The 23,136-nt window shown below is 34.7% G+C and overlaps 2 protein-coding genes across 2 annotated transcripts; both read right to left on the bottom strand.

The window, feature by feature from the left end:
• Positions 1-2,651: 2,651 nt before the first annotated feature.
• LOC108914066 lies at positions 2,652-3,223 on the bottom strand. The gene is made up of 2 exons (XM_018719769.2): positions 3,059-3,223; positions 2,652-2,882 (listed from the first exon to the last, which is right to left on the bottom strand). Exons 1-2 carry the CDS (start codon positions 3,221-3,223, stop codon positions 2,652-2,654), a joined length of 396 nt encoding a protein of 131 aa, XP_018575285.1.
• LOC111692192 lies at positions 3,156-6,367 on the bottom strand. The gene is made up of 7 exons (XM_023456015.1): positions 6,186-6,367; positions 5,113-5,337; positions 4,779-5,034; positions 4,448-4,688; positions 3,992-4,272; positions 3,689-3,747; positions 3,156-3,245 (listed from the first exon to the last, which is right to left on the bottom strand). Exons 1-6 carry the CDS (start codon positions 6,365-6,367, stop codon positions 3,709-3,711), a joined length of 1,224 nt encoding a protein of 407 aa, XP_023311783.1. The 3' UTR covers positions 3,156-3,245; positions 3,689-3,708.
• Positions 6,368-23,136: the final 16,769 nt, after the last annotated feature.

Below are 23,136 nucleotides of genomic sequence, written 5' to 3'. Positions count from 1 at the left end.
TAGGGGGTTAGGTGCACGGAAAGTGTTAGATAGTACAACAGCGTGATGTTATTTTTATAGCGCAACGCTGGAGCGTTGTACTATCTAGCACTTTCAGTGCACCTAACCCCCTATGCTATAGGTCCCATAACGACTCGCACTTGTGATAGAAAATAGTATGTGCAACTCGTTCGGAAAAGTTGCCATAGCGGCACTTGGGCGCTTTCCGCACTCGCTTCGCTCGTGCGTCAACTGCGTCCGTGTGGCGCTATTGGCTACTTTCCCCACTCATTACACAATGTACTATTACTGTCCTATTTAAATTTGTACCTAAGTATTTATTTTTTTTATAAATAATTTTAAAAATGTACCTACTTACCTATTATTATGATAACTAATTGTCAGTTTTTTATTAAATTAGATAGATTAGGATTAGGAATAAGGATACATTGCTTATAAATATTGTATAAATTAAAATAGTGAATTTTTGTGTAACATTTTATTTTTTAATCCCCACGTTTAATTACTACTTATAAGAGCAACCTGGAAGAAACTTACGAGATAATTATTTAGATATACACATATATGAAATAAAAAGCAATTAGATAAATAATTAATCTAATAATTGTAATATATAATAATTAGATAAATATAATATAGAATAATAGATAAACTCCATTTCACGATAGAAAATTTATTTTGACAAGGCGACATTTGGTAAAATAGTTATTTTTATATAAATTCATTTTATGCTGGCAGATCCGCCATAAAAAATATCTACCTACAAAATAAAAGAATGAAACTTTTAAAATGTCCAAAAAAGTAATGCAAACTCAAAATACCTCTATTCTTCTCAAAAATAAATTCACAATGATAAATAATGTGACATTATGACATAAATAACAAATTTCAAATTTAATATTTCGCGATAAAAGTTTTTTAAGTAATCAACCCCGTTCTTGCTGTCGAATATCAAAATAAATTTTCTATCGTGACACAGACTGTATACAGTAACAAATACATATACTAAACATAGGTACAATAATAATTTTATTCCCATTCTATATTGTACTCTAGGTATATTCATACATATCTTCAAAATTTCTGAGTTTTTTCGCTTATTTATCTTATGAAAATGGGCCTGAACTCGCTGACGTTTCGGTAGTCCCTCTGCTACTGTCTTCTGGAGAGCTAAAAAGCTAAATGAAAAGATGTTACTAGATTATGTACAATATTCTCATTTTTTTTTAATTTCATTTATGACATTTATTTGCTTAATAATATAGAAATAATACATAATATACATACATAGTAGATACTTTTTTCCAAATGTTCTGCCTCATAGTTTCTTCTTTATTCAAATTAAAATTAGGTTTTACCATGCTTGGGCAAAATATTATGTGCCATTGTCAAGACTATTTATTTTTGATGTCGTTTCTGTGTTCTACATTTTTTCGATATGAAAAAGGTTTGTATCTTGGAGTAGTAGTCTGAATTCTTTGCAACCACCGTGCATTTAATAGAACAGGATTGGAGTTTTGAGTTTGGCCATCGATGGTGTAATACATATAAAAAAAAATAGTAACATCTAAGTACTAATGTCCATTTGCCGTAGTTTCTTCTTTATTCAAATTAAAAATAGTTTTTATCATGCTTGGACAAAATATTATGTGCCATTGTCAAGACTATTTATTTTTGATGTTTTTTCTGTCTGTTCTACGTTTTTATGATATGAAAAAAGTTTATTTCTTGGGGTAGTAGTCTGAATTCTTGGCAACCACAGTGCATTTAATAGAACAGGTTTGGAGTTTTGAGTTTGGCCGTTGATGGAGTAATACATATAAAAAAAAAATTAGTAATATCTAAGTAGTAATGTCCATTTGCCACTTACTTTTTATGAACTTCTATGATATATCCATTTATTTTTTACTAATCTCGTGCTCCATGAACTGTTTCCATATTTATTTAGAACTTGTTAAAGTTTTTATTTATACTAACGAGCACGACCATGAAGTACGGCATTCGATTGATTTGCCAAGATATTCAATTTTATATTATGCCTCCTTTTTACTTTATTCTTCACGCCACTGAATGGTCTTCCTGATGGTATCATAGTACTACCACGAGTTACTCCTGGCCTTCTTTTGGATATAGCTGTAGGCTGAACTTTAATGTTTGACTGTTTCCTAATCAAAGTTTTGGTTGGAACGTTAAGTGCTGAGTATAACTGTTGGAAATTTTTCATTTTCTGTAGTTTCTTGGTAAACTTNTCCTAGTACTACCACGAGTTACTCCTGGCCTTCTTTTGGATATAGCTGTAGGCTGAACTTTAATGTTTGACTGTTTCCTAATCAAAGTTTTGGTTGGAACGTTAAGTGCTGAGTATAACTGTTGGAAATTTTTCATTTTCTGTAGTTTCTTGGTAAACTTCTGTATCAAAGTACTTCACTGGCAAGTGCTTTAACTCTATCTAATTCCAATGATAGCTGTAAAATGGCATCATCCTTGTTTCGCTTTTCTTCGCTTGGATTTACAGATACCATTCTTGAACATCATTTTAAATAGTTATTTCGAATACTATTCCCACTGTCATGTGCATAATCCAACAATTTAATTTTGAAATATTCTTCCCAGACAAAACAAATAAAATTTACTAAAGCCACACAATTGTATCATTTTGTTCGGTGGAGAATTATATCCTTTAATATTCTTTTAGATGCTTCGGCATAATTGTTGGTGTTATTACCCCTAATGATAATGTTTTTACGGTGAACGTATAACCATTCTTGTGATATCAAATAAAATTTTTCAAAACGATTAATAAAATTAGGGAAATCTTGAGATGACTGTTTGAAGTTCAGTATCATCATATTCAATTCATCTTCTGTTTCGCTATACATAACCTATAAATGAAAGAAAAATACATATATCATCTAATGTATGTAAAATTGTATGTTCATTAAAGTACTCATATACATCTGCTGTAAATTGTTTTATAAATGTAATTCTACTGTAAACTTAAACATATACCTCTTGTAGATTTACACTACCCCCAAATTAACTACAGAACTAATCTCACCTTACGAAACAAGTTCATCAAAAACTGTCGCCTCTCTAATGGAATTCCATTTTTCTTTTCACATAACCACCTCCATTTCCTTTTGCAAAACATGGAAAAAACAGAGAAGTTGTCTTGATTGTGGATAAGCATTTGCCAATGCAGCTTTTTCAGCTTTAGAGTCATCTGTCATAAAACATGATGGTTCCTACAATTTAATTTCCATTACCTAACATACTAAATATGAATATTTCTATTAACCACAACCAGACAAAATGATACCTGTACAATGTTACTTTATTGCAGAAATAGCCCAAACCTAATATAAGAATATATGTCCATGTAGTCATTCTATCATTATGATTTTTTAAGCAATTGCATCAACTTATTACAATTTTTATAGAATATTCACCGAAAATTTAACTATTAACTCTTTTGATACACAAGGCATGTGTAACAAAATTGTTTTATATGTACTAATATTAAACAAAGTCAACCATACTACTTTGTAAAGTAGGTACCTGATTAAATAAAAACACAATTTTTTGTTACAGTAATACCACACCCTACAAAGCCAACCACCTGTTCTGCATGCTATGCCTATATAATGAATAACAACACCAGTTTTGGACACACATACTGGATACTTACAAATTTCTAATATTTTCTCCTTATTTTTGTATGTTGTGTTGTTTGATTTTGAGTGGTTGCTAGAAAATGTCAAAAATTAAAAATTATATATTATTTCCACAACATGAGTCATTTTTCTGTAATTCATCTAAACACCATTGCATTCTTATCTAATCATTTCCAGATAACACAAACATATTTTTAATTATATATTTGCATTGTGGTTTTATGCATTTTCTTCATTCATAAATGTTACTCATTTTTTAGTTATTCATTTTCAGAGTACCTATATACTTGGATTGTTAAAAAAATATATTTGCTTACCGTATTCCCCCCAAAACAATAGGGAAATGCTTTCTTTAACAAATCATAGGCCTGCTCATAACTAGCTATAGACTGTCCATCATGTAAAAGAACAGCTATTGGAATAGCACCTGCTTTGGTAACCGTTAGCAAAATAGTAACAGTAGTTTCAGTACTGTCGCAACTGGAAGTACTATCACAAAATATAATCTCTTTAGAAGAATTCAACTGCTGCGCTCTTTGCATTATTGGAGTAACTACTGCTACTGCCCAAGGATTTGTTGCCAATACCACTTTCATTCCTGTTAAAAAATAATATTTATTACTTGATATTGTTTTACTAATAATTGAATTAAAAAAATATAAAATTTGACTTCTCAATGGGGAGAAGCTCAAAGAAATGAACAATTTCATACTATTTTCTAAATAATCAATATAACAGTATTAAAAACCACTACAGTATGCATATAAACTCACCTCTCGTTTCATAAAACGTAAGTTTCTCTTGCAATTTTGGGATAGGTTCAAAAACTGCTCCATAATTTTTCAATGTCCATTGCCTGTGTAGATAATATACAACATTTTTCGTGGGATTAATTGAAGCATTTGCTAACTTCTCCCATGGCTTCTCATTAAACATTAACATGCTTTCGTGATAGCGAAAAGCCTCAGAAGCACTCATTCCATTGTCAAAATACTGTTCAAATATTTGCTTCGTCTACAATATCAAAAAATAAATTCAATTATAAATAAAATTCATACAATACCTATATTTATCATAAACAAAGTGACAGAAATCACACCTTACCTCATTAGACATTTTCAAATATTTTAGAGAACCACTTGTTCCTATAGTATGGTTATGTATTATATCTATCTTAATTTTTCCACAGAGTGCTGGTTTCAGTTTCAAATATTTGTCATTTCTTTTCGTAGCCGGAGTACATTTTTTTATGACTATATCTAGTTTTGCAGTACAGCCTGTGTTAAATTCGGTTTTATGAGCACTACACTTCTTATTTACAGCACTATGTTGGCACATATAGTATTTATGATAAACGACCCTGTAATACGAAAGAAATATTTAGAATATTAGTAGTCGGGATACTGTTTCGAGTACCTAAATACTTATGTTTACATACCTTTCTGGATTTGCCAACTCCCCATTTCTTATCCACTTCGTTAATGTATGTGCTTCAAACAAGTTTAAATAACTATCAGCTTCGTTACTATCATTAATATTTATACGCAAAATAAAATATTTTTCGTTGGTTTCTTCTAATTCACAATGATAACCACTTATTCGTGTAAAACTTAAAATATCCTCGTAGTTCATAATTATTGAATAATCACAACTTAATAAATACCTAGAATAAAATAGAGCCTCACAGCGTATTTTATGTAATAAAATGGTTTTTATCTGAACGTGAATAGGAATAATATTCACTTGTAAATATACTGAACACACATAAAACGCGCCAAATCGGCATAAGATTTGCAAATCGATAAGAAGTTTGGTTAAGTGTTTTGGTCTAAACAAACCTTACTCGTGCGGCGCCGGCGTAGAACCAACACTGTACGATTACGAATTGACCAATTAGGCATCGTTTTATAAAGCTATGCTTCTAGCGTCCTGTTTCAAAATATGCATACCGTAACTCATACCATAGTCTAGTGTTGAGGCTGATTTCTATCTTTTAAATTTTGATAGATGTATCACGACTCTTGCATTTAACTTTAAACTTTATATTTAAATGCATAATCCATAAATAACTACAATATTTGAACTTTACAAACTTATAATGACGGATTCAAACAATGAGTGTGATTTCTTCACCGCGCTGTTGCCGGTTGTATATTATTTTTCTTATTCTAGGGATTTTACAAAAATGAACATAATAATTGAGGTTGGGCTTAAAGCTAGTTTTATATTGGTTCCTTTTTTTCTTTTTCAACTGCAGCCCACATCGAAGAAGTAAATAAACTTGCCATATGCTGAAGAAACTTATTACTATCAAAATCACATTGATTTATAAATTCTAAAATTAAATTATCCAGAGAAAGCCTTCTTAAATTATTTATTTGACAATTAAGCCCATGTTTTAATATTTGGTAGTTTAATTTGCTATTTTTTGCTTTAGCTATAAAATCTTATGACGCACTCAATCTTTCTTTTGGTCTGCTTTTCTTTGTTAAATCTTGTGCAGTTATGTACCTGTTAGAAGTGCCAACTTTTGCTAAGTTGGATTTTCTCCAGTAGCACTCTATGGAAGTACAGGCAAGTTCTTCGCTTCTCAGATATACCCACATCATGAAAGCGACAGCATGCTTGCAGCCTCCTTCTGAAGCTGTCACGGTCATGGCAACTTTATGTTCTAGGCAAATCAAATCTGGCATTTTATGATACACACATTGCCTTCTCTTTTTAACTGTACTTGCCCTATTGTCCCTTCCTTCATAGTCATAACACTATCTTGAAGATCTATTGGAAACAATGTAAAAATGTGTTAAAATTGTCTTTATGAATTAAACAAATCAAGAAGTTCAAGAACTTCTTGATTTGTACGTTTCTGCAATAATCAACAAATAAATATTGGTTCCTTGTTTAGGAAGATTTATATCGCATAAATTTTAGTAGGGTGAAGTGGGGCAAGTGTACTCAAAAAAATGATAGTTGCATTTTAAACTTTTATAACAAGAAAACCATAAGAGATATCGGGTTCGTTTTTTTGTAGAACAGGGCTTATTTCATTGTTAAATCGATGTCGTATTTATTTATTTTTTTACTTGCCTTGGATTTTTTATATAAGCAAAAATAAAAAATCATGCTGTCTGATTACGCTTGCCCCGGCTAATGGGGGAAGTGTAATCAGGGCTCGTAACTGCCATATACTTACTGTGTGTATGGATCTGGGGCAAGGGTAATATAGTATGAAAATGTTTTTCTTAACACGCCAAAAATGAGCTGGATATCTTAATATATAAGGAAGTTATAAACTTTTTTGTGGGGCAATTATAAGCAATAAAACGCAAATATGTTTGTTAAAAAAGTATATTTGTAGGTATTTGAGCGAACCAGAAGGTGAAATGGAATATTTTTTATTTTACGTTATATGAGCTAAAGGATACTGGAAAAATTAGTTCTCCTCTTCGCCCTAAAATGGGTTCTGGTAAAACTAGCTCTATATCTGATGCAGGCACTGTGTGATGGTCCTCTAGTTCAGGCCAGTGAAAAACTGAATTATGCGAGTTTGGGTTTGATTTTTTTAAAAACATGACGATAGGTTGCAATTCTTCATCGAGCACCGTAATTTGACCAACATAGAAAATTATGTTTTTCTTTCCTTTAAATGAGACCAGAACCCAGCTTCCAACTCTAAGGTTTTCTAACCCTTTGAGTAACAATTCGTCTTCTTTTAATGCTTTTTCTTCTTTATCTAACCTTTTTGCATAAGCTTCAAACGTGGCTTCGTCCGATTCACTATCACTTAAAATTGGTGGTTCGTCTTCATCTGAAGAGCTCGATACAATAGTATTTCTTGCCGTTTTTATTTTTGATTCATTCTTTGCCTTTTTTGCTAAATCTTTTGATTTCTTTGCCTCGTCTTTTGATTTTCTTTCGTCTTCTTTTTCTTGCTTAGCCTTTTTTATTTTTTCTATGTTTTCCTTTGCTGTTATAATTTCTGCCCCCGGAGCTACCCTTTTTCTTCTTTCCTTTTCGTTAGGGCGGGGCGATTGTCTCACAGTATCAAGCAACAATTCTTCAAAAGATACACATCTGTTACTTGGCCCCGCAACTGGTTCTAGTCGGGGTTCTGGTGCTGACTGCTGCAAGGTTGGTTGCTCTCTCGATGTCTCTTCATGGCTGCTTGTGCTTGGCTCATTAAGAGGTTCTTGTGTGGCAGGTTCGCGACTTCTCAAACGTTCTTCATATCTTCGTAGAGCTTCTGGATCATATTTACTGCGGTCAATGACAGATCTATTAAAAGGGCATATTCCTCCTTTACGAAAGCCTGATGTCAGTAAAGCTGGATCTGTGTCTTTCCAAATTGTACCCACAAGTATTGAAAAATCTTTCTTTGGAATTTTCACACCCACATGTTTTCTTTGGTACTCTGCTAATTTTGAATCCCACCGTGACTTAAGACTCTTAAAGACAGCTAAGTCCATGGGCTGTAATAGGTGGCTGGAGTGTGGAGGTAATTTAAGTATAATTATATCATTTTTAACGGCCGCCTCGATAAGTTTCTGGTCTAAGTGCGTTGAATGTCCATCATACAAAAGTAGGATTGGTCTTTCAGGTACTACGTTGGGAATAAAAGTTTTTGTAAAATAGTTTACGAAGATTTCAGTTTCCATCCAACCATTTGACGAAGCAGCATAAGAAGTGCCTGGAAATGTGGATTCATCAGGAGCCATCCATGCATCCCATATATTTTTTCCTTTGAAAACAATTAATGGTGGAAGTTTATCCCCATTCGCGTTACCACCCATGAGAACAGTAGTACTCTCTCTTCCGGGTCCGGTGGTTATTCTTGAAGCAGGTGCATTTTTCTGACCAACAATTTTAGTCTTACTTGGATCGAGCGTAAAACTAGTTTCGTCGATGTTATAAATTTGAGAAGGCTTATTTTGCAGATTGTATCTTTCCAGGGTTTCTTCTAATATGTGAAAATATTGTTCAATCACAAATGGATCATTGGCTTTTTTTCGGGCATACTCCAGTCCTTGTGGCTTTTTTAAAGACAGCCTGTGCCTTTGTTTAAAGGCTAAGAACCAGTCCTCTCCAGGGATTCCATCTCTAAATGGCGTTTTTATATTATTTTTCTTAACAAACTTTCCCACTAACTCTATGATTTCCTTTCTGCTCAGCCCCCAACCCCACTTCTCCATGGTTTTTATGGCATTCACTAATTTTTCTTCTTCAGCTACAGGTATTGCAGTAGGTCTTCCTTTGGACGTGCTTTTTGATCCTCGGGTTCCTCGTAGATGTTTTTGAAGAGTAGAAAATGGGATTTGATACCTCCGGGCAGCACTACGAATACTGATACCGCTTTGTTGGATGTTTCTAAGCGCATCTTTTAATAGTTCAGCACTGTAAGAAGGGTCTGTTTTTTTCTTATACACTCTCACCATTTTGAATAAGGAACTCACTAGGAAGTGTATAAAATTTAGTCTGATATTTAGGTAGGTTGGTATTTTAAAGATTTTAACACTGTTTTTATAGTTTACTTTAGTCTTTGGTAAGTAATTACACTATTTTTGGTTCATACACTTCTCTTACTAGCATGTAACAATAAAGAAGATAGAAGGTTATATACTAAAAAGTCAAGAAGGAGGAGCCTGGGGCAAATGTAATCAGTGATTACATTTACCCCAGTCTCGCGATTACACTTACCCCATACGCGCATTTCCCTGGGGTAAATGTAATCACTGGTATAACATTTTTTGTTATTATCCAGATCCAAATCTGACAGCAGAAACAGATTCCTTGTTGAAAATTACCTAAGGGAGCAAAATATTACAACTACATAATAATATTTGCGGTTGTAAAAAAGAGATGAAAATCGCAAAAGACACTCACAGAATTAGTATAAATGCAGACAAAAAATAAAATAAATAGTGAATACCTTGAAACTGGAACTAAAAGTGGTTAAGAAAAAGTAATGTCGGTATAAAAAGGGTAATATTTTCGAATTTTGAATAAAAAACTTCCAAAATGGTATAAAAAAAATTACAAAGGGCCTGATTACACATGCCCCATGATTACATTTACCCTACTTACAAAGATGTTTCAACATTTCTGAATTCCACCAAGTTAAGATCTGGTGTGCAGTTGAAATACTGTGCAACCATAATCCCATCTACTCTAGGTAGCAAACTACTGTTATGCTACGTACAGACGTGGATATTAAAATGTCGACATTTGTGTCTAGATCAGTCTACGACGTGATCACACTAAGTAGTAATTTGTGTGCTTAGAGCAGTGTATAGAGCTCTTCAGTAGACTGTTTACACTTGTATTTCTACACTTATCTATCGTGTATTCACACGGAAGAAATCAGACACTTGAGACAGTTTTTAATCATGTCGCGAACAAAACGTTGTTTAACGGCCGCAGTGGTCATTAACTGTATTATAAAAAACCGAAGGAGGAAACAAACAAGAAGATGATGGATTAAAGAGTGAATAGCAAGGAGAAGTAGCCTAGGCTACTAGTATTTTGTCATCCTAGGATCATATTCAAAGTTAAGGATTCCTAACGGCCGTCTCAGCTTCTCAATACTTCGTGAAATTACGTCAACTTCAAACAGAAAATTCAGAGTAATTAGGGGAGACTCGGGCAAGAAGAACCACCTAACTTTAAAAATCAATCAAAATCACATAATTCAATCCAAAATTTTGAAAAAATTTAATTAAAATAATACGATTGATACATTACAAAATATCTTTATTAAAATGTAATAACAAAATCGAATATTCTATAAAAAAATAAAAAAATAAAAGACTACTTTGGTTCTTTTTGCCCAAAGATACCGGGCATAATGAACCACTGCTAAGGGCAAAAGTAACCATAACTTATAATACATACTATGGGCAAGAGGAACAATGTATAGAACTATTGTGACATGTTATTTAAGTTTATTTATAACAGAAGACTTGCAGTTGTCACATATGTATACACCGGATTTGTAATCAGTACATAACTGATGAGCCCAATTCTGGCAAAAATTGCATTTTACCCAGTACTCACCCGGTGCAGAGTTGCCATAGGTATCATCACAGACAAGACACGGCACATTTTCATTTGAAGGGTCAAGTTGTTCTTCTGGAGGTTTTGGATATATCAACTCGCATTGCTTGTTTGATGCCTTGGTCTTGGTCACTTTTTTTGTATTTGTCATATCGGAAGGCAACTTTGTCTTAATCTTAATTCTTTTAATACTTTCGTTTCTAAGCTCTTCTTTTATAGGAGTCGAAGTTAACATTTCGGATTTTTGGGTTTTGCGTTTCCTTTGGGATTCGTTGCGTTCTACACGTGGCAGTGGATTAATTTCAGCGATTGGAGTAAATGACTTTTTTTTTGGTTGATAATAGGAACAAGATGGAATGGGCGAAATGGCTCTTGGTTGTTCAACGGAACGAGATTTGCTTATTTCATTTGGGCATAAAATTATTGGTGAACCTGGAGTATGATGATCTACAGAACTTCGGTTGACATGTTTGGTTTCCAAAGATTTGTTAAACAATGGAGGAGTTTTCTGCTTCTTGTCACTAGAAGTATTGGGATTATCACTTTCTTTTCAGCATGATGCTATCGGAACGTCAGAATAATTATCCACTTGTTGTTCATTGTCTTGCAATTTATCAGTTACCAACGATGGTGCAAAGTCTATATCGCTAAATACGTTGATGCATAAATCTTTCCCAATTCGTGTAAAGTGATGTGCTGTGCGGGATGTTGTTTTTGCCACTTGTCGACTGCCCTTTCAAAGTATTTTCCCAATGGCCCATAAACAGCTACATCCAATGGTTGTAGCTTATGGGTGCAATGCGGTGGCACTGAAAGAATTACCACGTTATTTTCTGATGCATAATCTATTAGTTCCAAAGTTCTGTGAGATACGTGATTGTCTAAAACCAGTAAACATTTCTGTTCTGGAGTTGGTCGCACGGACTTTACGAAAAATTTCAGCCATTGAAGGAAAATGTCACTGTTTACCCAACCATTATCACTTACAAAATCAATAGTGCCGGGCGGAGTTCCATTTAAATATCTTGGATTTCGTTTTTTCCTAGGAAAAATTAGAGCTGGAGGAATAAATTTGCCAGAAGCTGAGCAACAACATATTGCTGTTACGAGTTGTCCTCTTTCGACTGACAATACTCCCAACTTGTTTTTTCCCTTTGGTTGAAATGACTTTAGGTGGGCGTTTTGCAGATGTTTGTATTCCGGTCTCGTCCACGTTATATATGTTATCCAGTTCTATGTTATGTTTTTCTCTAGCTGTTTTTAAATTCTCGAAAAATCGCTGAACCTGAGGTCTATTAAAACCACACGCACGGGCAATACTGGTAGATTCTGGAGTCCTAAGACTGAGTTCCGGGTGTCTGCGCATGAAATTTGAATACCATTGTTCTCCGGCAGTACCGTTTTTGAAACTGCGGAAGATTATTTTTCTCTGCAAACTGAAAAGCCAAAGCGCACAAGTCTTGTTTTGTGCAACCATAAAAACGAGCGTCCAATTCTTGGACGTGCTGAACAATTTGCTCTTCCATTTCTTCCGAAAATACAGGTCTAAAACGTCCCAGTCTTTTATTACAGGATTGTTTTACAACGTGCTTTCTTAGGGTTGGATATGGAATATCAAACTGTACGGCAGCGCCACGTATTGAAATTTCTTTTTTCTCAATGGCACTCAATGCGAGTCTCATTGTGTCTTCTGTCCATCCTTGACCTCTATTGCCTTTGCGTTTATAATTGAACACCAAAAATAAATATATTTTTGTAATTATTTTCAATTTTTAACACAAAATTCGGTTATTCTTACCCTGCTCCTGTTGCCCGACCTGCAGCCAACTCGTCAAACTACGATTAAAAATATTTAAACGGGATCCTAGCCACTTCCTTATTTTTATGTTATAAACAGAAACAAATACTTTTAACAATACACGTGTTTAGTTGTGAATATCTATCAAGAGCTATGAATAATTTCTAATTGATTAATATATATTTAATGATTTAAGATACCCACAAATATTATTGATTGAATAAATCTAAGAAATAAGTACTTACCAACTCACTTCAACGCACAAACAATGGCAAACTGTGGTGGCTACTATCAAGACACACCGAGTATGGACGATCTACTGCAAGTTTAGAGAAAATGTTGTGATTCCTTTTGCCCGCATGGTTCCTTTTGCCAGAGTCTCCCCTACTTACTTCTACACCTCGTAGAAGGCTTATTTTGTGTCTCGAATATGTCTAAGGCGTGGTCCTTTAAGTTTGTACCGAGCAGTTTTGAATCCTATTAACGAAATTATAGGAAATAACTCGCAATACAATATTCCTCACAACTTTTTAACACTTTTGCAATATTCCCAATTAAATGGACAATTTTACAAAGGTGTCGTAGCTCGAACAGCCTTTTCTTAGACTCATTGGACGAAAGTATGCCCGAAGCGCGTGCGAACACAGTCTGACCCAACAAAAACAATTAGAAAATGAAAAAGAAATATATACACTGAGCTCGTAAAGTTTGGAATAAATTCGATAAATCGTTATTGAAGGGTTTTGGCAAGAAATCCTCGGACATGTCAACTTTATAAAATGTCACTTTTTTCAGCCATCGACTTTTTTTTATTTGTTTTTTAAATGGCAACCCATATTTTTTTCCACGGATTTCGATAGAGCACATTTTTCTGAGTACGAATATGTCAAAAACGTATGACTTTCAAGATGGATCTTTTCGAGATATTTATACGGTTCCAAAGTTTCAAGAATGTACCATGTAAAAGGGGGGGGTTAAGTTTTTTAAAAACTTATCGAACATTTCAAGAGATTTTAATTCTTTAAGTAATAATCAATCAACAACAATTTTAACAAATGAAAAAAGATTTCTGTACAAATGATAAATAATTAAAAGTGAACAAGAAAATCAGAGGAAATTTTCAAAGTTACCTCCATTCACTTCTTGGCAATATCCCACCCTCCACTGAAACTTCTGCAGATCCTTATCAAGAATATCTGGTTGAATGGCTCGAATTTCATGGCAAATTCTATCCTTTAATTCTTCAATGGTATTTGGTCCATTGAAATAGACTTTGCTCCTTAAATAGCCCCATAAAAAGTAGTCTAGGGGAGTGAGATCAGGAGATCTAGGGGGCCATTCGATAGTTCCCCTTCGACCAATCCAATGGTTAGCAAATACTTGGTTTAAATAGTCGCGAGCGATCACTGATGAAAATGAGGTTGTGCGCCATCTTGTTAGAACCATATCGTGTTGTTGGGCGGATCGGGATCTACGTCATTTGGGTAAAGCACCGCAAGTGCAGGGACTAAATCGTCTCTTAATAATTCAAAATATTTTTCATCTGTTAATGCGCCTTCAATGAAAAATGGACCCAAAATACGGTTACCGACAAGGCCAGCCCAAATGTTAACTTTTTGTGGAAACTGATTACGAGTTTTCATTTTCCAGTGTGGATTTTCAGGAGAAAAATATCTATAGTTTTGCCGGTTTACTGTGCCGTCGAGATAAAAGGTAGCCTCATCAGAAAAAACAATATTGCGTAAGAATCCGTCGTCATCAATCAGGCGTTGCAACATGGTTTCACAAAACTGTAACCTACGGTCAGGATCATCTTCGTTTAATTCTTGGACCAAAACCACTTTCTACGGATGCCATTTGTACAATTTCAAATATTTTAAGACGGAGCTTTGAACTATTCCGTTGTTTGCCGCCACTTGGTGGGTGGGTAAATGGGGATTTTCTTGAAGCTCTAGTAGAACATTCAATTTAACATCTTCTTGTACTGGTGGACGACCCGTTCTAGGGCGATCTCTCGCATAACCCATTTCTAAAAACTTTTGCTTTATTTTACTAACGGTGGACTGTGTAATTGGTTCTCGGTTTGGATATTTGTTGTTAAATAAACGGTAAACTTCTACTTGTTTGCGAGCTCTGTCCACGTAACCGATCATCATCAAAATTTCGATTCTTTCCCTTTCACTCAAACGACGGACCATTTTCAAATAAAACGAATTCTGATAGAATAATGATTAATGAACTTAAAATAATACACAAACTTGCGAGGACAAACTTTAAAATTCTGACAACTATCAAAACTGTAATTTTTCCAGCGCTTCCTTGATAAATGATTAGTATTTTGTCATCGCTTGTATAATGCATTCTTGAAAATTTGGAACCGTATATCTCGAAAACTTCCATCTTGAAGGTCATACGTTTTGTTCATTTCTTGAAAGTTTGTAGTTAATTAAATAGATTTCCTTATGTAATACTATTTACCATTTGTGTAAAGACTCGAAACTGAAGAACTAGAATTTACTTAATTTATATCATATTAAACATTCAGCAGAATACAGTCTTAATTGTTATGAAACTGTTAACATGTTATTGAAACTGATCTTGCACATCAAAATGTTTATAATAACATGTAGCTGAAATACTTCTTCATATGTCTAGTATAGATTGGTTTGTATTTGAAGATGTAGAAGGTGACGTCATGTTGTGATAACTTTCTTCGCCCAATGATTGAACGGTCGGAACATTTACATTTTGTACCAAACTCTTATCATAATCCGTGATATCTAAAATGACTTGCTGAATTTTTCTTTTTAGCCTTCTTTTACTACTTTCAGAGTGCATATTTCGGAGTGACGATGCCAAATACATATTTGTTCATCATCATTCTGCTTGCTCATTTCCGTTATAGCTTTATGAAGTACGTAATTCATCTTCTTTTAATACTTTTTTATTCATTCTGGCTAACTTTTTAACACAACACAGTTACTGATCGGGAATTCACTGATATTTATTATTTCGTCAGGCGCTGAAGATTATTGAATTTTGAATTTACTTTTTTCATCACTGTGACGAACTTTCTATGTGCTCTATATGTCACAGAAAAAGTCGCCGTCCAGGTAACAGCAGTGGTGAAAAGTGTAAACCAGGAGTCTTGATCAGAAAAAACACTTGTTCCAATATGTATAGTCCCGTTTATTTACAAAAATCCACCACTGACGAATCGGTGACGGTCGGTACTAATACTCGGAAAATGTCGGAAAACTAAGCTTTTCCTAATTCGGCTTTTAATTCAGATTGACGGCTATTCGGTAAGGACGGGCGAATGAGGAACTCCGAGAGGGAAAGGGGTCGACCCTCGGAGTTTCAGGAAAAGGGTTACAAGAACAGGCGGGAAATTGACGACGACGCTCTATTCCTGGACGAAAGCGGTGACGGCAGCTCTAGGAACAAGCAGAAAATTGCCTACGCTCTTTTCCCAGGCAGAGGGATAATGAGGGCACTGAAAACAGGCGGGAAATTGCCGATACCAAGGGGGGAAGAGGAACTTCGTATTGAGGATAATTGCCGTTCAACACTACTCGCTTTCATGTGCCGAACTCGGCTTTTATAGTCGATTTGTGACGTAGATTAACTGTTCATCGGATATTAGTACTCGGACCTATACATTACTAACATAGGAAAAGATAATCGTTCATCGGATACTTAACGGCTAAATTAATAAAAGTTCGTTACACTAATCTCTTTCTTCCAAAAAAAAAATAATATTTTTTTCCTAATAAGCGATATGCCTGTCCTGTGGCTAGTCCTTTAATATAGCGCATAGACCACCTTTTACAATTCAACTAAAGAAAACTCTGGCTATCGGTTTTAATGAATAATAAAACAAACTTCTATGTCCCTGATTATGTAATCCTGTTCAACTAAAACTAAAAAAATTGCAACTTATAAAAAAATAATTATCCCTGTCACCTCAGCAGTATCACAGGCGGGTGATGTCTTCCAGGTTGTCCCCGACGGGAGGATGATGGTCCTAGCTGGGTGTAAGTTCATTCATCGTCTACCGTCGGGTGTCCGCAACGCTATCCGGTATCGTCGATTATTGGGTCAGTAAGGTGGCCGCAAGGCCCGTTATGGTATTTTCATTTTTAGGCTGGTTGGTGGGACTGGGCCGGTCGGAATCGGTGGTGGCGGTGGAGATGGAATCCATCGTTCCGAGGTAATTGGTAGCGTAGAGGCGGCAAGTGATCAGTTGCGGTACGGGTGGCGGTGGCGGCGGAGATTCTGGTAGCAGGGCATATCTATACTTAACCAATACGTCGGACTGCCTTCTGGTGGACTGGGCCCAAATATTTCCAATAACCTATGGTCTAAGGGGTTAGTTGTCGGCGTCTGCATGGTCGCTCTGTTGTAGCGGTTTATGTTTATGACAAATCGCACATTTACGAACATACTTGGCGGCGTCTCTAAACATTCCAGGCCAATAATATCGTCGTGCAATTCGGGCTTCGGTGTTTGAAATACCTAGATGTCCGGCGGAAGGTCCTGCGTTTCTGTCAAGACATTTATCCTTTTCGGTGTCGTTGCACATACTTTCCATGTGCCATACATACTTTCCATCTTTCAATTCTGGTTCGGTGAAGTCATACCGATCAAAGAAGTACCGGTAAAGTTTTTCGTCTCGGGATAATCCTCTGGATGCTGTTGCACTTCTGCATACTTTCTGTTATACCAGGTGCACGCAACGGGGTCTCCTATGGCGGAAATTTCTGTATTGATGCTGGTGTTTGGCAATGGATCGCCTGACAAAGCGTCAGTCACTTTATTCAGCACGCCCGGTTTATACCTGATTTCGAAATCGAACTGCTGTAGCGTGATTATTCATTTTGCTAGTTGACCGGTTGAACTGGGTAATGACTGTAACCATCTTAGTGATTGATGATCTGTTTCCACAATGAAGTGATATTCTTCCTCATATGGTCTCATCTTTTGTATTCCCCAAAAGATAGCTAAACATTATTTCTCCGTCGTAGAATAATTCTTTTCGGGGGTCGATAATAATCTGCTTGCATAACAGATCACGAGATCTTCACCATCCTGATTCTGGTAAGAGCGGCACCCAGACCTTGGTCTGAAGCGTCAGTTCTGGGCACCCTAATACGGGAGCTTCGATAAGTTTAGTTTTAATTAGTTTTAATTATTGCAAAAGCATCTGTCTATCTGACCAACTCCACTTGGCTTTCTTTTTCAACAATTCAGTTAGCGGTGCCACAATTTGTGAAAAGCCCGGTACGAATTATCGATACCATGACGCTATGCCCAGGAATCTTAGTTCTCGGACGGTTTTAGGAGTAGCAATTTCTTTTATAGCGAATATTTTATCAGGTTTGGTTCTAATTCCGCCTTCTCCTACTACGTGACCCAGGAATTTAAGTGATTTTTGAACGAACTTGCATTTGTCCGGATTCAGTTTTAATTTGGCGTCTTTTAGTTTGCTGAAGACCTGACTTAGATTTTCTTTATGCTCCTCAAAAGTTCGGCCCAACACAATTATGTCATCCAGATTCACGAAAACTTTAGGATGCATGTCTGAACCAATAATTATATTTAGCTCTCTGGAATGTAGCCGGTGTGGAATACAACCCAAAGGGCATAATGGGGAATTCAAATAATCCTCCTCCTTAGATTTTGGACATAAGAAATAGTTTAAAACTAGTAAAGATATCTAAGCACTGTCATTTCAGAACTCGTAGTTCTTGAACCCCTCCTTTAGCTGAAAACTACTAAATTCAATCTGGGCAACAACCCCGTATAGCAAATAATTTTAAAAATAAATAAATGGAGCTACTCACAAAACTTGCCTCACTTACTAGGAATAAGTCCAATTTTAGGGAGTCAAAAAATTTCCAGTTACTTGTTAAAACTACAGCATCTAATCCATCTCCAGATTTCTTTTTTCTAATTTTTCTTATTTGATTATTCATTTGAATTCTTAAATTGTGCTACTTCCTAGTAATTTCCGCTATATTTGTCGTGATAAAATTTTTCTTTGTTTTATCTTTACACATTTTACATGTTGTATCTCACAATTCAAGGATTCCCCCAATTTTTGCCTTTTTCTCATTTTCCAAATTTTGCAGGCTTCGTCTCTCTGCTGTTTTAAATTCCTTTTTAACCATTTTTGATTTTCCAATGACCCAATGCGAAGTTCTGATTATTAGTTTATTGTCAATATTTTGATATGGGTCATATGTTGAACAGTTATAGTGAACCCAGTATTCTTCACAACTAACAATTTTAGACTAATAAGCCACAGCAGCCATTACTTTCGGTTAACCCTCCAAAGCCTGAATTTCCGAATTTTTAAATTATTAGTTTCTGTTCTAATATTCCTACTCTAGAGTACCCAATAAACACATAATTATAATAAAAAATAATCTCATACTTATCATTTCTGATATATAGCCCGTTGCCATATGGCAACATTAGGTTTTGAGAGTGCTAAAACACACACTATCAGTTAAATTATGTATATTTAAAAAAATAAGTTTTTGAACATAGAATAATATCGGTATGTAAATAACTAAAAAGTAACAGAAGGTAGACATAGACCGACTGCACTTTTTGCATGCTGTTTTAACTCGCACCTCCACTTTTTCTCATCTGGTATTGGTATCACCAAATGATCGAGTCGATCATATCGAACATCATCCGATACTCGACTTAGGGAAATACTGTTTTTTGATAAAGGTATACGATCAGGTCCTCTGGACGGATGTCTGTATCGTATTAGATATGCTTGCACTAGTTCTCGTCGGAACTCTCATCTCGTTTGGTTATTTTGTGGCTACATTCAGTAGCCAGGTGCCATGGGCCAATACCACTTCTTCGCTCGAATTGATATTCGATAAGTCGAAATGTCCTAGTCTATCCTATCTGTACCTCCCATATGCTTATTATATTTCGCGACTACATATGGTCTTGGTATATGAAAAATTTTTTTTCAGACTGCAAATATCTGTTCAGAGTTTACTTATCGTTCCATCTTACTATTGAAATGCCAGTTTCTCTACACATTTTCGAAACATATATTCCTTGTCCATTTTTGGGGGATTTTTTGTCAATGATAGGGCAGGACTTAGGAAGGCGATTCTCCTTTATCTTTCCAATAGTACCATAGCCCCCTTTTTTAGATGATAGAGTAAAGGTACCTAACCCAGTAAAAAGATTATCAAAATACATATTATGCCGGAATGTTTGATTTGGCAATTCGTCAATCATCTTCACTAATGGTGCAACACCCTAAATTCGAAATTATAAGTCATTTTTGTTTGGATTACTTCCTTGATGAATGTCAAAGTTTACCGTGTACCCAAAATCGGAAAAGTGTCTTCATCGGTAAAAAGTATCATTAGAACCAATTGACGATTAGCGTTGACCTATTCACAAAATCCCAATCTTCTGGCATGATCTGTTGGTTGAATATTTTGTACGTTTTGTATGCGAAAAGGATGGTACGCCATACTCTTACATGAGGAATGTTCATCTGGAAGGAAAAGGAGAGAAAAGAAGATGAAAATTCTGCCACGCTTTCAATTTTTTTTATTATGCACTCTTTCTAACACGTGCTTCTTAGGTAATTTATGTTTGAATTTTTCAATCTGTTTTTCTTTTTTAACCTGTTTAGACCGCTTTTTTTATTCTTTCTTTTCTTTTAATTTTTGTAATGCTTCTTTTGACGTGAGTATATCAACCAAGTTGTCGGTTAATTTTATTCTGCTGGTAGGATCATTCTTTTTGGTTACATTTTCGCAGAACTTTTAATAAAATTTTCCAATGAACTGTTACATCCTAAGAATTGATTTGGAACTGATTCGTCTATATTTGTTGTTATATAGCAAAGGAATGATCTGTTTCTTCATTGTCTTCTTCTCGGTTTGAAGGTGTCAATGACAGACCTTGCTGTGGCAGTGTTGGAGGTGACAATAAAGTATGTTCGTTTTTCGAAGATGTTGATGGTTCAGTATGATCTCGCATCGAAGAAGTGGATGGTTGGTTATTTAATGTTAGGTAATGATTTTATCTGATGACTGCTAGGTGTATGCGAAAGCACTAGTTGTACTTCATTGACTGGTTCAGTACATGGAGGAGTATTGCTGTGGTGTTCGGCGACTTGTTGATCAACATAATTAATTTGACTACATAAAATATGTAACATATCTCATTTTTTATTTTGTTTAATATTCTTCACAAACATCACGAACGTTGGTGTGGAAGCGGGACGAGAATAGGGGAAACACCAGACAGATCCAGAAGATAAATAAATCTTATTTGTATCCTGATGCCTTAAGAATTTAACATTGTATTTAGCAAAATTATTTATTACTAAAACATATCTTACTTTTCAGCTACAAAATGAAACCAGTAGATCTACTGAAAAATCAGTAGACCTGGCAACACTGAACGTATTTAACTCGTGCGGTAGTACTCAGGATCAGTAAATGGGAGGGGTTGCCTATAAACTCTGACCAATAGTGTAGCAGTATTTTTCTGGCGGGAATACGTTATGGAGAGTGAGATAATGAATTTTTATGTTGATATTGTAGTAACACGTTTAAAAAATTTAAAAAAAATCGCGCGCGATTTACTTATTCGAATAAGAAGAACAAGAGATCTGGAGTAAGGTGTTCATTGTTCTTAGTTCTTACTTCTTATCTTAGGCTTATGGTTAGCTAGAAAGAGGTTATGTATTATGTTTGTGCGAAAATCAAGCGTTGCTTAAGATTTATGCCTTTATGGAAAAATAAAGTTTTAGAGAAAAATATAGTGTGCTTTCCTGAAACATCCACCCAGATAGAGCTCCCTACAATATTATGTACTTACATGCACATAATTATAGGTTTGTTTCTGCAGCAGTTTTAAACGGTTTCAAAGGGGAAAGCAAGGACATCTCCTATTTGAAAGCATTGTTTTTATTTGAATTACCCATTATTTCGCGATGCCTAGCGGGTTGCCTACATTTGGTACCCCATGCCAGTGGCATAGCATAAAACTTTTCAAATAGGGGTGTGGTACTTAATATATTAAATTATTTGAAAGCGTTATTTGAATTATTTGCTTAGGTTTTGACTTTCGATACACTAAGATAACTAAAAGAAAATAGTAAATATATACTTGCATTCTTCATTAATAAAAAAAATTTGTCTTACCAACTTTCTCGCTGATACAAAACTGACCTCAGCTTAACCAATGGTTAAATCCTCGTTTTTTTTAAGATAGGAAAAAATATTAAATGCCATATAGAATATTTAAGAATTTTATTAATGATTTAAATTGAAGTGACATATGTACATATTCATAAGGTATCGCAATCGGCAGAAGGACTTAGGTCGATAGCCTATTGGACCAGTGTAAATAGGTTCAATAAAGGACGTTTATTATTATTACTTAACTGTCAAATAACTTTGTATATTCTTAAGGAAATTGTGTAATTTAAGAGGTATCCAACATAATCTACTTCGGGAGTTACAATCTGAAGATATTAGGAATTACAAAAACTATTTAAGAATGGATGTGGACACATTTAAGTTCACACATTGTTGAGACACTGTTCGAAGATACCACCATTTATATCCCGACAGAATACACATTTAAGGAATCCTATCAGTGTTGAGGAACGCCTTATTGTTACTCTTCGATTTCTGGCAACTGGATATTTTGACCCCCTTTAACTTTTTTGTTTTAAGAGTTATAAAAAAATGAGGAAATACAAAAGTTGCACGATTTTTTATGAAATTTTCGAATATGATAGTAGAAAAACAAATGAAGAGCAAACAAAATGGCCGCGGATGTTAACTTTGTTAATTTAAATGGAACACCCTGTATATTTTTACACATTTGGATAGAACGTTTCCTGTCGAGCACAGTCATATATAGTTTGTTGGGTCCATCTTTAACAATAAGTGAGATAATATTAAAAAACGAAAATAACGTTTTTTATTAAAAAAAAATATTTTGTAATTGTTGGACGTTTTTCGGGCATTTCTGCCTTTTTTCCAATTACGTATTTAGATTTATTTGCAATATATTTTGACATATCGAACATTGATATAGTCCAAAATGGGTATTTTAACTAAATCGCACTAATTAGTCCGTGAGGGGCTTATTTACTCATGGACAATGTTATATGGTAGGCCGTGACAGTGACAGGTAATATTATGACAACATTGTTATTGTTTGACAGTTTGTATTATTATTTATTTAAAATGGGTTACACAGAAGTAGAAAATTTAAATATTATAGGAATTAAGATAGAGTAGTTAAGATATTCTCCATAGTTTATTTTAATTCCTAATAATATTTCAATTTTCTACTTCTGTGTAACCCATTTTAATTAAATACTAATACAAACTGTCAAACAATAACAATGTTATCATGACATTACTACCTGTCACTGTCACGACCTACCATATATAAGATTGTCCATGAGTAATTGGCCTCACACGGTCTAATTAGTGAGATTTACTTAAAATACCTATACGCATTTTGGACTATATCAATGTCCGATATGTCAAAATATATTACAACTAAATCTAAATCCTTACGTAATTGGAAAAAAGG

This window comes from Anoplophora glabripennis, unplaced genomic scaffold (genome assembly GCF_000390285.2).
Source record: "Anoplophora glabripennis isolate ALB-LARVAE unplaced genomic scaffold, Agla_2.0 scaffold1103, whole genome shotgun sequence".
NCBI lineage: Eukaryota > Metazoa > Arthropoda > Insecta > Coleoptera > Cerambycidae > Anoplophora > Anoplophora glabripennis.
The sequence above is the reverse complement of the archived record's forward strand: the minus strand, read 5'-3'. Positions and strand labels throughout refer to the sequence as shown.

Coding starts and splice junctions, on each gene's coding strand:
- LOC111692192 (XM_023456015.1), bottom strand. CDS start 6,367: ATGCCAGATTTGATTTGCCTAGAACATAAAGTTGCCATGACCGTGACA. Junction 5,035..5,112: donor GAGTTGGCAAATCCAGAAAG/GTATGTAAACAT, acceptor TTCGTATTACAG/GGTCGTTTATCATAAATACT. Junction 4,689..4,778: donor ATTTGAAAATGTCTAATGAG/GTAAGGTGTGAT, acceptor TTGATATTGTAG/ACGAAGCAAATATTTGAACA.
- LOC108914066 (XM_018719769.2), bottom strand. CDS start 3,223: ATGACTCTAAAGCTGAAAAAGCTGCATTGGCAAATGCTTATCCACAAT. Junction 2,883..3,058: donor TGATGAACTTGTTTCGTAAG/GTGAGATTAGTT, acceptor TTTCATTTATAG/GTTATGTATAGCGAAACAGA.